This window comes from Sapajus apella, unplaced genomic scaffold, assembly GCF_009761245.1.
Source record: "Sapajus apella isolate SASKATOON/1434 unplaced genomic scaffold, GSC_monkey_1.0 scaffold78, whole genome shotgun sequence".
Classification (NCBI taxonomy): domain Eukaryota; kingdom Metazoa; phylum Chordata; class Mammalia; order Primates; family Cebidae; genus Sapajus; species Sapajus apella.
Genome location: NW_022437018.1, coordinates 3,813,126 through 3,829,093, shown reverse-complemented (window position 1 = coordinate 3,829,093; position 15,968 = coordinate 3,813,126). Strand labels below are relative to the sequence as shown.

Genomic DNA, 15,968 nt, shown 5'->3' with positions numbered 1-15,968 from the left:
TATAGTACTGTTGTGTGGATTGAATAAGAAATTTGTGTCCAGGTGCAGTGGCTTCTGCCTGTAATCCTAGCACTTTGGGAGGCGGAGGAAGGCAGATCACCTGAGGTCAAGAGTTTGAGACCAGCCAAGCCAAAATAGCAAAACCCCATCTCTACTAAAAATACAAAAATTAGCCAGGGGTGGTAGCATGTGCCTGTAGTCCCAGCTACTTGGGAGGCTGAGGCAGGAGAATTGCTTGAACCCAAAAGGTGGAGGTTGCAGTGAGCCGAGATTGTGCCACTGCACTCTAGCCTGGCCAGGAGACAGAGTGAGACTCCGCTTCAAAAAAAAAAAGAAAAGAAAATGAATATATGTGGAATTCCTGGTGCTATTATATGTGTATAGTGGTTTTCTATATTTAGCCCAAGGCCAGCACATTTGTTGTATTTTTCAGAAGGATGGGCTCTCACTTGCTAGTGTAGACCCTGTGTGACCTTAAGGAGTCACTGAACCCCTCTGACTCATTAATTTCTCTCTTAAGGTAGCATGTAAATTAAATAAGACAATATTTGTAAAGCAATTGGCACTGTGACTTGCACAAGCTAATCTACATAAATGTCACCTGAATTTACTATTCCTATTAAGAGGAAAACCAATTTAGCATCATAAGAACTAAAAAATATTCTATACTTACTTACTAACATTCATGTTATACACAGAGGGGTCCATCTAGGCCTATGGACCTGGATAAAGGCCCAATACCCAGTCTATCCAATACTCTAGAGCGGGGGTGTCCAGTCTTTTGGCTTCCCTGGGCCATATCGGAAGAAGAAGAATCGTCTTGGGCCACACATAAACTGTATTAGCACTAATGATAGCTGATGAGCTTAAACAAAATGGCAAGGAAAATCCAATAATGTTTTAAGAAAATTTACAAATTTGTGTTGGGCCACATTCAAAGCCATCTTGGGCCACATGCAGCTCGCAGGACATGGATTGAACAAACTTGCTCTACAGCTTATCCTTGGTCAGGCCCTGGAAAAACTAGACCTCACAATATATACTGTTAAGAAAAATGTACAAGTTCTATGTACCCTTTTTTTTTTTTTTTTTTTTGCGATGCAGTCTCGCTGTGTCACCTGGCTGGAGTGCAGTGGCGCGATCTTGGCTCACTGCAAACTCCGCCGCCAGGGTTCAAGCGATTCTACTGCCTTAGCTTCCCAAGTAGCTAGGACTACAGGCCTGTGCCATCACATCCAGATAATTTTTGTATTTTGAGTAGAGATGGGGTTTCACCATGTTGGCCAGGATGGTCTCGATCTCTTGACCTTGTGATCTGCCTGCCTTGGCCTCCCACAGTGCTGGTATTACAGGCATCAGCCACTGTGCCTGGCCTGTCCCATAACCAATTTGATCCAATTTGATTCTAGATGGGTTGACTGCAGAATGCCTGGTAGATATGCAGCTCAAGTTTAAGACAAGGATCAGGTTGGAGACTGAGCTAGCATGAAACACAGCTCCTGCACTGGACAGAGCACACTCCTGCTAGAGGCCCAGGGTGTGCTCTTTTGGGCTTTTTCTATTATGACATTGCTGAATGGGAGTGGTGGCTATGCTCTCAGGACCCTACTGCTACCTAGCTGAAGTGTAAACATACTTTATCTCCTTCCTTGGCTAAAATTACATTCTTTCCTAATGATGACTATAACTTTGTTAAGTTTAAAAGTGTGGAGGAAATTTTTTTTATTTTAATTTTTTTTCTGCCAGAAGGTAAAACTAGATTTCTTGCTTTTTTTCTGGTTAGGTTTCACATATGTATTTTCTCTCTCATGGTTTATGAGGAGCTGGATGGATCCTGTTCAGGTTTTAGAAATTCATTTTTGCAATAATATCAACAATATAAAGTTTCACCTAGAAGAAATGTTATTGAGTCTTATAAGGTAAGGGAAAAGTTTAAAAAAGAAATATCTTCTTAAATTTGGGATGTAAGGTTCATGAAAATTTTTACTTTCCTTTATTCTATTTCTAGTGTATGAATACTCAGCTCAGAAGTTGCTGAGGCTTAGGACAGTCCATGTTACATATTCTCTTTAAAAATTTAATTTTTGCATAAGTGATGTATTCACATTTCAAAACTACATATGCAGAAATCTTGTGAAAAGACTTCCTCCAATATCTGCTGCCCACATGCCCAGTTCTTACTACTGTTCACCCCAGGGAATTTTAATTATTCACTTTTTCTGTATCTTTCAGCATTTCTTTGTGTATACACAAATAAAAATATTGATAGATTCTTATTTTTGTCTCTTTTGTAAATAAAAGCATGCAGTTCTGTACCATGCTTTACTTAATAACTATATATTGTCTCCCATACAGTACATAGAAAGCTTCCTCATTTTCTCCTTTTTATAGCTTCCTAGCATTCTATTCTCGGGAAAGCTAATAGTTACTGATAGACTTTTAATTTCAGTGTATTTTTAGATTTACAGAAAGATTACAAGAATATCGCAGAGTCCCCAGATATTTAGAGGGTGGATGGCACCAATACAACTTTAAAATGAAATTAACATATCTTTGGCAAATTGATTATTAAGAAAACTGTTTGTTTTTGTAACTCAATGAAGGTATGAACTATATATTTGCTATACTTAGGAAAACCCCAAATTTTTCATTAAAGGAATTACAATAAAATCAGTAACTTTTGCTTAAGAACCTCAGTTTAGATGGTAAATTTCTTTTACTTAAAAAAAAAGAAAAATAATGTACTTACTTTTAAGATTCTGAAGCAACATGGCTAACAAAGTCATAAATTTCGAATATTGAATAACAGAGAAATCCATTCTTCTAGCCCACAAAAATCCAGATACATAATAATCCAGTAGAATGGCATCCTTTAAACAAGTTTCAAGGTTTTTGAAATTCAAAAAGATTCTGAGTTTTCTGCAAAATAAAAGAAAAATCCAGACATTACATCAGATTAGATATTGAACCATCTATTTCCTAAGTTTTGAAAACAGGTTTTTTTCTTGAATGAAAATTCTATAATGCCCATAATCTGAAAATATTCAGTTACATCAAATTTCATAAGACCAAAGTGACATTCATACGAGATTGAGCACGTTCAGGGTGGTATGGCCGTAGACCAAAGTGACATTCAGAAAAAGAAACAGAAAGAATAATGAAATGGGAGCACACTCTATTTTTCCTTCCTCCTCTTCCTTATTTTCTAGTTCTCCTCATTCTTCCCCCTTCATCTCCTTTCTTACTTGTTTATGTATAGCAATTTTACTACTATTTTTTTCTCTGAATTTCAATGTATTTTTTCATTTATAAAATTTTCTTTTATTTCTGAAAATGTTCTGAAACTAAGTTGTTAAATATTCTGATATATGAAAGATATATATCTCATATATATGAGACATACCTATGATACACACACACACACACACACACACACACACACACACACACACATTTTGAGACAGGGCCTGCTCCATCAGCCAGGTTGGAGTGCAGTGGTGCGATCTTGGCTCACTGCAACCGCTGCCTCTCCAGTTCAAGCAATTCTCCTCCCTCAGCCTCCAGAGTAACTGGAATTACAGGTGTCCGCAACCATGCATGGTTAATTTTTTGTATTTTTAGTAAAGACAGGGTTTCACCACGTTGGCAAGGCTGGTCTTGAACTCCTGACCTCAAGTTATCTACCCGCTTCAGCCTCTCAAAGTGCTGGGATTACAGGCCTGAGCCACTGCACCCAGTTCATTCTGCTATATTTTAAAAAGAATTTCAATTATCCATATTTTAGTCATTTTTTCTAGAATTTTAATTTTTAATTCTTTTCAACCTTAAAAATTTTTCAAGTCTATTCCTTTTCATTTTGGATACTTTTATCATTACTGTGTACCTTAGTGTGTTTTCAGCAGGGTTATTCTGGGGGTGGCTCTAAATTTCCCCTCAAATTCCATAAGATCTTTCCTTCTCTACTCTTTCTTAAAAACATGTTTGATAATCTTTTATTTCTTTATCTCTTTCTTGAGCTTTTATATCTCTGTTATATGCTTTTTGTAAATGTTTCATATATTTTAAAATTTATGGTAAAACATGTATTTTTTTGTCTGCTCATGGTTATATCTTTCTGATGTATTTTATTTGCTATTTCTCTTTCCCGCTCCTCTTCTATTTTTTTCTTGCAGTGTCTTAGAATGGATATCCTTTGTTTATACCTCATCTTTGGATGAAGTGAGCTTTTGTCCTTGAATAGCTACTTTCAGGAAATACACTGGAGGTGAAGACGTGGTCATGTTACAAACTGGCAGGCATTTTCTGTATGAAGTAACTTTCTGTCGATTATTCTAGCATTTAGTTATTTATTTTTAATTGGTAAGGAAAAATAAAGAAAAGAATGGATAGACTCTCTTTATTATCATATAAACAGTCAATTTTCTGTGATACAGAAAGGATCTGCTCCAAACCTACACACCTGGTCCTGCTATTGCAAACAAGCGTTCCTGGAATGGGACTTAAGGGTTTCTCCTCCTGGGAGATTAAGCAGATAGATAGATATAAATGTAAATTAGCTCATTCTAAGCTCTCTGACTATGGGCATCCTTCTGTATATCTTCTCCTGCATTCTGGTTGATCTATCATGACTGTGGCCATCATCTTTCTGTTTTGTGATTTGGACCACTAGCATTCTCTTGGTTTTGACAAAGATGAAGGTGATATTTCCTTACTGTTTTTATGTGATTTCTGAGGGGGGTAATAGGTGTGTGACAACTTTTTACTGCTATCTTCAAAAATGCAAGGCCTTATTATTCTTAACATCAAAATAAATGATATAACCAGATTAATAAATATAGCAGGATTAAACAAGTTTGGGAGCAAATAAATCTGATGTTGATATGTGTCTATTTCTTCAACATTTCATCTACAGTGGTATCAGGATAGACCTCAAACCCAAAAGAGTACGGATTATTCTAAGGCAATCATGGTAATGTCACCCCTTTACCATAATGTAATTTAGTATATGGCATGTCTCAAAAATAATTATTGTTCTATGATGGGCATGCTCCTAAATAATTCTAAATAACTAATAACAGAGGATAAAGTTTTTTTTCTGTTGAATAAAAATAAAAAAAGAGTAAACAAGTGCCTCTAGTTGCTACTGCCAAGTGATCTTGTAACCCTAAGAATAATGGGTCCTAAGATTAGCCTCATTTCTTGATGACACTATTTAGACATTGACTCAATTAACCTTGAAGTTAATCTATCTCTGAGTTTCCTTTTATGTCATATATTACATACATGTACATATATGTATATGTGAGAACATTATATATTTTTAATTTTTAGGTCAATACGGTCAGTTTTTCATGTTGCATGTCACTACACATTTTGATACATTTTTTTCAAGCATTCAACTCAACTGGCAGATATAGACATCCTGATGGTGGTGGTATTAGGGTTTTACTCTATTAGCCAGGGATCTTTAATTTGCATTGGACATCATTTGGCAAGATTTATTTCTCAATGTTTAATGTACAGTGTCATTTACTCTTAAGTGAAAGTCAGTAAGAAAACTTCTACAATAATGAAAACTTGTGGTATGGTTATGGGATAAATAAGTAGGCCAGTGGAATACGTAGAAAGCCCAGAAACAGACCCAACGTACACAGAAGCCTGGTATATGGCAGAGGCAGTATTTCAAATCAGTAGAAGAAGTATGAATTCCTCAAAAATGGTGCTGGGAGAATTGGATATCCAAATGGAAAATAAAATAAAATACTATCCCACATAATACATTAAAATAAAATCCAGGTTGGTTAATGATTTAAATGTCAATAGCAAACATTACAAACTTTAAATTTAAAAAATTTCTGACATTTGGATAGGCCAAAATTTCTTAAAAGTGACATCAAAAAATACAAACCATAAAGAAAAAGACGAATAAATTGGTCTTTGTTAAACAGACAAAACACTTCTGGAGAATCAGAGACAAATTACATTGAAAAGACAAGCTACAGACTGGGGAAAAACTGTAATGAACGTAACTGAAAAATGATTAGTATTCAGCAAGGAAGGAGAAGTATGAAGCCTTTCCATTCTTTAGTCTTATCAGTAGGATAGAGACCTAAATGCAGTTAATAATAGATCAGGATTCTCAAATGGGCTTTGATGTCCTCCATTGGTTGAGAATCTAGAGTAAAGAGAAATGATAAATTAAGATCTTTCCAGCCTGGCCCCGTGGCTCACGCCAGTAATCCCAGCACTTTGGGAGGCAGAAGTGGGCAGATCCTAAGGTCAGGAGTTTGAAACCAGCCTGACCAACATGGTGAAACCCCATCTCTACTAAAATACAAAAATTAGCCAGGCGTGGTGGCGGGCGCCTGTAATCCCAGCTACTCAGGAGGCTGAGACAGGAGAATCACTTGAACCCGGGAGGCAGAGGTTGCAGTGAGCCAAGATCGCACCACTGCACTCCAGCCTGGGCGACAGAGCAAGACTTCAACAAAAAGATATTTCCAAAACTCCAATTATCTTTTGCAATAAATTCCCAAAATTGGGACTGCTGAGTTATACTGACCATGGTGAGATATGCTGCTAAACTTCCCTCCAGAAAGGGAAGTGCCAAATAAGTCTTTCATCAACACCACACAGGAATGTCCGCTTCTTTATACTCCAATCTAGTTTTGGATTTTGTCCGTAATCTTAATGTCTATCGATCTAACAGAAAAAATTACTATCTTCTATATGTCTTTGCTTATTCATTAGGTTGAATTTCTTTTTAATGTCCTCTATTGGTTACTTTTTCTTATAAATTTATCAAAGTATTTTGCAAACTTAGGGACATTAACCCTTTACATCTCTGATACAAGTTTTTAAAAGCATTTTGTTATGAGCCATTTTTTAAAGCAATTTTCTTGTGATTATATGATTTTTGTAACAGTAATCCTGAAGTATTTTGCACTCACTCACTCTCAATTTAAAATAGCATTACTATAAATAGGGGTCATCTGCTTCAATTCAATTTTATTTTTGGTGAGAAAAGGAAATTCAATTATTTTTTTTCTCATGTGCTTGCCTATTTTTGTTGACATGTTCTAGAATATTGTTTTAGTTTATTGTTATGATATTTTATTTTATTTTAATTTTAAATGGTCCACACTTACTGCCAGATTTCTTATATCACAATTTCTGATTGGCAGGTTTTATTGTTTAAAATTCACCAATGAACTGATTTATCTTTCAGCTGGGTTATGAGGTAAATTTTTCAATAGGACCACATGAATACTGTATTTTCTGAGTTGGTCTACATATTGCAGTATCTTGTTGCCATTATAACTAAACAACAGACACAAATAGTATTTTATTTTGTAATCATATTCTCTCAACTTCTAAATTTTGGCTACTTGTCACACTACTGAATTTTGGAGACTAACCTTGCTAAGGAAAAGTCTGAGGACTGTTATTTTCCTCTCTAGGTGACTTACTTTAAATTTATCCCAGGAAGAAGGCAATACATGAGATTTTATTCTACTAAAATATTGAAATCAAAGCTTTTACGAAGTGTAGATTATTTTTTCTGATTCACTATGTTGAAGGTTGAAGGTATATTCTAGTATCTTCAAATAATTGCTTTATTTACACTTTATATAAGTTTTCTTAAATTTGTCTTCCATATTACTGACTTGATTTTCAGCAAGGTAAGTTCTACATTGGTTTTACTCTTAGCCTGAGTTCCTTGCCTTGGTTCTAAAAGCTTCTTCTTTCTATTTTTTTACCATGTTTTTTTTTTTTTTTTTTTTTTTTTTTGGTCTCTTGTTCTGTGAATTTGATGTCCTCTTTAATTATTAGCTTTAACCCAACATTTTCTTCTGTTTCTAGCAGTTAGTTTTTCTTCTAAGTATACTCATCATCTGCCATCTGCACACTATGTATTTTAAATTAAATATTTGCCCTGAATATTTGCATATGTTCTTTGCTTTTTATTTTTACTTTTCAATGTTTAGTTGTGTTTGAATGACAGTAACTACTTGCCAAAGAATATTTTGGTGAAATCTCTGTGATCTCTTTCAACTTTGCTGTCCTCCACATCCCCTTCACCATTTTCCCTAATACCATTTGTCTCTTCACTTTTAACTTGAACTACAGGGCCAAGGATTTACCATTTCCATTCTTTCCTCAGTCATTTCACTCCAAAGGAGATTATGTAGGGAGGCAATTGGAGCAAGATACTGCTATGGTTTGAATGCAAAGTTTCCAGTATTTTACTGGCAAATATGTAAACTTTTTCTCTGTAAGAGGAGATGGAACAGGGGAGAGGGGAGAGATGGCCACAGCTGTAGCATGACAGAATGTAGGGAAAGAGAAAGATGATTCATTGTATTTTAGAAAGTTTGGTATAGTGATGATAGGTGATATACCTATCTATTTTGTCTCACCAAGAATTTGGGTAAAAATATTACAATATTCTTGCATGTTCTTGACAATGGGGTGCATTTTACTTCTTAAATATGACATGCAGAAATAGGCCTCAAGGCAAGAGCTCAGTAGCTCATGGAAGCCCAGCTACCGAAAGATTATTAAAGATGTCTCAGTGTTATTTTTGTGTTTATATAGTTACTTTTAGTCCTTATTCTTTTTTAAAAAAAATTGAGATGGATCTATAAATAAAGTCAAGGTTACATTAAAATATTTATGATTGATAGCAGCTAAGAGATCATGAGAAATGTACCCAGACATTTAACTGCTTAAAGTGAATTTCAGAAATATGTTTTAATGACACTTTAAATGTTTCATTTGGTTGGCTGCTTTCATGGAGAGCAATTTTTAATTTTAAGAGGTAGGGAAATGTGCTGATTTCTAACTTTAATAGGCTTATAACTTTTTAGACTGTATGATTTTCACATACTTCTATCATTTGGTGATAGGATACTTAAACTGTATTTCTGTCATTTTGAAAAGCATATAACCCCATTTATAATAATGCTATTTTAAATTGAAAGTGCGTGACTGATTTCAAATATTTCAGGATTACCTTTATCAAAATCATGTAAAGAATCTCAAGAAAATTGTTTTACAAAGAAATGGCTCCTAATATAATACTCATGTTATTTATCCAAAGATGATGTCTTAAAATTTGAGATCACTTCAGGTGATTTCTACATTAATGAGACAGTCTAAAAAGGTCAACCTGCTATTGAACCTGGATGTTTTTATATTGCTAACTTCTGCATCACCTTCTGCATCACTTACTGCATCCTAGGCCTTACCAACTAAAGATTAAATATATGCTCAGCATTTAGATATTTAACAACAAAGAGAGCCAATAATTCAAAAAATTCTTGTCATACAAAGTGCAATACATAGCACGACTTACAATGTGGGAAGAACGAATTTTAAAAAGCACTTGTTTGCAACACTTTTTATTTAATATTAATTGTACTTAATATAACACCTTTTACTTGACATTTAATATAAACAAATGATGAACTGTATAAAATGTCTGCTATCTGCATTGTACTATTTTGCCTAGTATCAAATACCTAGTGTTTCACATTGCAATGATCAATGACATTTGGGGGCACATGGAAATGGAAAATAACATTCTACCTAAAGGCATGATCAGTGGTATTAATATGATACATGCATTTTACAGATCAATTCTTACACTAAGAATCAGAATTCCTAACAAACATTAATTTCTATAAAAACGGTAAAATCATCAGGAGATACTTGTTTAAAATCTGTGAAATTTTAAATTCCCTAATATTGTAGAGATGCAGATAGTAAGCAGTATGGCCGATCACAAATCATCAATTTCTAGCAGAGGTTGCCAGTGCTGGAGCTGAGCGGTTCAGGAAAAGGCCTGTCAGTGTTATTCGCCTGCTCTTGATAAGCCTTCCCTTCTCAGATTTTTCTTCCAGCCAGGACATCTGTCATATTCCCTTCTCAGTAGCAAGTCATCTTTATTCTGTACATTTGTAAAATTTGTCAGTGATAACCACTGACAGAGTCATTTGCTATTTGTCTATTATGGTCCACGACACCCTGCTTGTGTCCCAAGGACTGGCCTGCAGAGGCCTGATACCAGGATGGTACAGTCCAGTGCATGACATCATCCCCACTCTCCACACATTATGGCCAATTAGGCTTCCATTCTAAAGTGAGATCATTTTTTAAATGGGTGATTACTAAAAACAACATTTAGGATATTATGCTGTTGGATGTATCTGACAAAAGTTCTAAATAGATGATCTATTGTAGAAGTAAATCGCCTAAAGAGTGAGATGTATATATATTAGAATTACTGCCTATAAATTCCATTGTAATCACATTTGTAAGTAACATGTATGCAGAGTACTTAGTATAGTATTATGCCTGATAATAATATCACAGGCAGATGGCTAAGAAAATCACAGGTGGATGGCTAGTATTCAAGATTTCCAATATAACAAAATGCATTTTCCATTCTGAGTACAGAAAACACAACTTATTCTTCTTACAGTGAGGGAAAACATCCTTTGGGCTAATGTGCATATTGACAATTTTATGAATGAAACAGAAAAAAAGTAGAAGACGGCACATGCTAGAGCCTGCTTTTACCAACAAACCTCTGCTCTTGGTTAATATTGGTAAGTTGGTTTACAATGTATTTTCTTCATAAAGGAGACTGTTGTGTAGCGTAAAAAGTTCTTTGAGAATTTTTGTGTTTCGGAGTCCAGATATATTTCAGTGCATAGTATTATAACAAATATTTTGAAAAAAGCTTAAATATGTAATCATAATTATTTATAGATGCAAAACTAGAACTGTTCTTCTGTATGCGATTGTAACAGTGAAATGCTTACTCTTGAACTCCATCGACGTCCTCTGTTAACAAATCAGTGATTTGGGCAACTGACAGAAAATCCGGAGACAGAATCTTTTCATGCTCCTGGAATTCAGTGTCTCTCTACAAAAACACAATGTGGAATGAGTTATTTCAATTGTACGTTTTATATATTATACCCCATAATATCAAAATTTGTTCTTCTTATAGTCTGGTTGCTGTCAGAAAAGGACATTTAAAAACAACAATCTTCGGGATGATATTTTTTCTTTTCCATATTTATGCAATGGCGCTTTCACCTGAAAAGTCAAATGGCTAGTCAATCTGTCTTTGGGGCATATGCACAACTGGGTGATGGTTTTCAATTCCACAAATGTTTATTATCTACACATTCCTCATTGAATCCGGGACTTATGAGGAGGCAAATACAAACAAGAAAGATGGGCCAACCTCAAGTAGCTTAACATCTAGTGAGAGGAACAAACCTAGGGTGCTGTTACAAGAAGACAAGAACACAAGTAAGCTATAATAAATGCGGCATTCAGTCCAAAAGAAGGGGCAAATATAGGCACAAGACAAGGAAATTCTACAGAGAGGAGCTCAATAGGCTTTGCAGGGCTGGGTGTGGCCAATGCCCCATGTGAATGAATCAGCAACACCAAGGTTATGAAGATAGGATAGTTAGGAACAAGTCCCATAAACATCAGCAGTTCACAATGGTGCCTAGGGTATATGAGAGGGACTAGTTGGACTTAGGTAGAAGTGGGCATTGGGAACATATGATGAAAGATCTTAAATTTAACGATTCAACAATTCTGTATTGGGTGCTCACAAGGTACAGGACATTGTGCATCATAAGTATTTTAGAACCTGGCTGGTTGAAGAACAGTAGTCTAGGAATTTTGTTTCTAGTAACACAGACAATAGTGCTCAGAACCATGAAGGTTCTGAACAGGTAAATAACAAGACAAAGCTGTGTTTTAAGAAAGGGTAATCTACTGCAAGGTGAAGGAAAGACAGGAGCAGAGGAAGAGTTAAAGAGATCATTAAAACAGTGTAGGGATGAAGCATTGGACTGCTCTGGTCTCCTTGACCCTGTGGATGATAAGAAAGTGGTGAATGTAGTCATATCATGGGGGCCTAAAAGATGGGAGAAAGAATGGAAATTCTGTTTCTGAAATAGGTGACTTGGAGAAAGTGATGGCAATACTAATAATACGTACGTCACCTTTGTGTGAGTCAGACAATGGTATCTTCTTTAGGTGGAGGAAGTGCTAAAAAGATTTCCCTAAGGCTGACACAGCCCTGTGCCCAAGTATATTGCCTGTTAAAAGAGTCTAGTTTTAGTCCTTACTCACTCCTCAGCCAAGTGCTTTTGTTCAGAGCACCACCTGCACAACTGTACATGTCGTCCTTTTTATACGGATAGAAATACAGTGTTGGAAGATGATGTTAGTTTTTAAATAGCAAGTTGATGAGTTTGATTTCAGAGGCTGAGTTTAAGGTGGAATACTAATAGTGAGGAAGGAATGTTTAGAGTTTAGTTAGAAATGTTGGAATCACAAAGGTCAAGTTTACAAACATTGGTTCAAGAGTCAACTGCAACCGTAAGAATGGATGAGACTCCTCAAAGTCAGGGCATAAAGGGAAGAGCTGTAAAGGGGAGATGGAAGAGGAGACTGGGAAATAGAGGAAAGAGAGCAGCAGCTGCACAAAAATAAAAAATTATGAGATTTTGGGAGGCAAGAGGGCAAATGTTTTTCAGTTCAACAAATAGTTATTGAGCCTTCCATGCAACTGAGTTCCAGCTAAGGGCAGCAAAAAACTGCCTCGCTATAGTTTACCAGATAACATACCAAATCCTTTTTCTTTTTCAAGAGTAGAAAAATCTCAAACCTACCACTTATTGGTAATGGTAATTGGCTTAATGTCTGCAATTTAATATTAAGTTATTATGCTACATTTTTATCTTTGAAAATCTAATTTAGAAATAAAATATGCTACATTATGAGCCACTTTTTTTGTAAGCTTGGGTGGGCCAATTAATCTAAACTAGGTCATATCATTAGATTATAAAATCATTAGGAAAAAAGTATTCTAGTATGCTGCATCTAGTAGGTACTCAGATACTTGCAAATTGAATTAAATTCACTCAGTTTCTGTTTAGGACACTGTTTTGATCTATAATATATGGTAATATTTGTTTAAACAATTTTTGGTGATATATATTTTTATTAGTGGCAAAGTATAATTATTCCCATAGTGTCAATCCCATTAGATTGTAAATTCCTCAGTCATTCAATCTTTTATTTCCTTTTAGAATTCCACAGTTCCCGATATGTCAACATAGGTTGCTAACCGGCTGTCTAAATTCATCTTCATCATCTGATGACATTGTTAGATGGCAGAGCATGATGAAAAGCAGGACTTAGAGGAACTCCAGATCTCCTGACAGTTTGACTACTGATTAATTTTATGACTTAAGGCAAGTCATTTGAACCTAAATTTGAATTCATATTAAATATCATTTTTATGTGTTTTAATACACACAAGATTGCTGTCATATTAATAATGAATAAAGATATACATGAAAAGTGAATTATACAGACATTCAGATCAATTTATCTGATTTGAAAAGTCTCTAGATAGGAGAAAAGTAGGTCACACAAGAACTATATGAAAGAGAATCCCATATCTTAACCTTTTGGACAGTAATCATTTTAGCTAAGATGCCTAATATTAGTGCCTCATTCTTTTACTAAAATTTGCAGGCTTAAGATAATCATCTTTTAGGGGAGTTTCCCTCTGGGTTTTTTGTTTTAAATTATATTCTTGGACCTATTTTAAACCAGACCTCTTTTTGTTTGTTTATACAGTGCCTTGCTTGAGAAGGATATCAGATGGCTAAAAATGTTTAATCTTTCAACATGTACATTCTGCTTTGTAAAAATTAAAGATATAATAGAAAATTCATAAATAAGCTAAAATATGTGGATATGTAATTGTGGCTTTCTCTGTAAAATTAAATCTCCAACTAGGAAAATATGTAAGCTAAATGGCACTGTTAATTCATTTTATTCCACCACCTGGTGGATTTTAGGAGTTATTCCAAGAGCAATAAAACTGTAAGTCTGATACTATCTGCCAGATAATGTTTTCCTCTAATTTTTCCCTCTCTAATGTCAACTAAACTTTTCACATTTGTATATATTTTTTGTTTCTAGAATGTAAACTTTTAGGGCCATCTTTGTATCCATCACTGGTAGTGCTTTATATGAAAAAGATTCTTAATAAGTACTCACCAAAAGGAAGATAACAGATTTCACCAAAGATTACTGAGGAGAAGTTTCCTAGTCACAGAGGACATTGATGGTCTGCAAATTCTGCACTTGAAAGGTGTTTTTTTTTTTTTTAAAGCCTGAAAATAAATGAACTCAGGAGCAGGAGCCGTGCTATGCTAAGCCATATTGGAACTGAAGCAAAAGGAAAAATCAGTAATACGGATTTGGTCTTTACTGAAAAGTTTAATCCATCAGGGATTTTTGGGGGACATTAAGTTTGATTTTTTTTAAGTATTGCATTAAAATAGAACTTCTTGACTATTGAGTTTTTTTGACACTTCCTTAAATTCTGTGCTCAATGAGAGTGCCTCATTCACCTTACCATAGTCTTGCTATGAAGGTAAAAAGCCAGTATTTTTAAAAACGACAATGAAAAAAGTGAAAGAAGAATAAGTAAAAGCAAGAGCTGACTCCTTAGAATAGATAATAAAATAGGCAAATCTTTGGCAAATGTCACTAAAACATAAAGAAAATAAATTTGTCTCACATTCAGTGACAATACATTTGAAAATTTTAAGAAAATGAGTGATTTCTTGGGAAAACGTAAGCTTTCAAAATTGACCCAGGGTAGACGAGAAAATTGATCTGATCAAACATGAACTAAACTGGAAGTCTACTTTCTAAAAAGTCACCATGCCCCGATGGTTTTATACTTGTAATTTTACTTACTAATCAAAGAACACATAAATTCTATGTCAGTCTAATAATTATAGACTATAGCGAGTTCATTTTTAAGAAGCCAGCATAGTCTACACACAAAACCCTGAACTAACAAAAAAGGAAATTATAAATCAAAATCACAAATCAATGCAGATGCAAAAATTATAATTAAAATACATCCTAGAAAATTAAATCTTAAAATATACTAAAAGAATTACAAGCTATACTTATGACCAAATCAGATTAATTTTAAAGATCCAAGAATGGATCATTATTAACAGGTCTAATATAATTTTTATGACAAATTAAATGGTACAAATTATATGCGTATTTAAATATATAATAAATAGGCACTTACTAAGATTCAGCAGCAAAACTCCCAGTAAAATATGAAAAGAAAAAAATGCTAAACATGAAAAAGACTATTTGCCAAAATCGTATTGCAAGCATCATATTGAGTAGTGAAATCCTAAGTCATTCTTATGAAAACAAGGAACTAAAACAAGGTTATGGATACCAACATTATTGTAATTCAACACACTGTAGAGGTTCTAACTAATACAATAAGAAAACTAAATATATAACTTAATAGCAGAAATGAGGAAATTTGGAAACCTTTATTTGAAGATTACATGGTTGCATACCTAAGAAAGCTGGCATTGTACTATCAAAAAAGTTATTACTAATAAAAAATTTGATAAGATGGTTTTATATAACATAAATATATAAAAGCCAGTTTTTTCCTTTACAAGAGGCTAATTAGAAACAGAAATGGTAAAAACTTGATTGAATTATATTTGGTTATAAATATAATGTGAAAAGTATAGTATCTATATAAAGAAACTATAAAACTTTATTAAAAGTTCAAGAACAAGATTTGATAAAAGAGATTTATTAAAAACTTTCAAATTCCAAGAACTAAATCCTTCCTACATTATGAATGTAATGTAATGACAACCTTAAACCCCATTAGATTATTCTGGAACTTTACAAAATAACTTTTTAGTTCCTATGGAAGAAGACACACTTGTAAAACAAAAATAATGAAAGTGACCTTTCCAAAATAGGTTTAAAAAATGACTATAAAATGACATGAAATTGACACAGTAATGAACAGTCAGTGGAAAAGCATAGAGGATCCAAAAATTTATTTTATA

General features: G+C 34.2%; 1 protein-coding gene across 6 annotated transcripts in view; it reads right to left on the bottom strand.

Annotated features, from left to right (window-relative positions):
• CABCOCO1 (ciliary associated calcium binding coiled-coil 1) overlaps positions 1-15,968 on the bottom strand; it is a 113,106-nt gene that overhangs the window by 91,089 nt on the left and 6,049 nt on the right. For 5 of the 6 annotated variants that reach the window (XM_032252570.1, XM_032252572.1, XM_032252571.1 and 2 more), the window contains exons 2-3: positions 10,830-10,933; positions 2,750-2,919 (exon numbers count right to left, since the gene is read on the bottom strand). In XM_032252570.1, the coding sequence (XP_032108461.1) occupies positions 2,750-2,919; positions 10,830-10,933 (274 nt within the window). Of the gene's footprint in view, positions 1-2,749; positions 2,920-6,562; positions 10,810-10,829; positions 10,934-15,968 lie in introns of those variants that run through there. The other variant, XM_032252575.1, reaches the window with a different exon arrangement.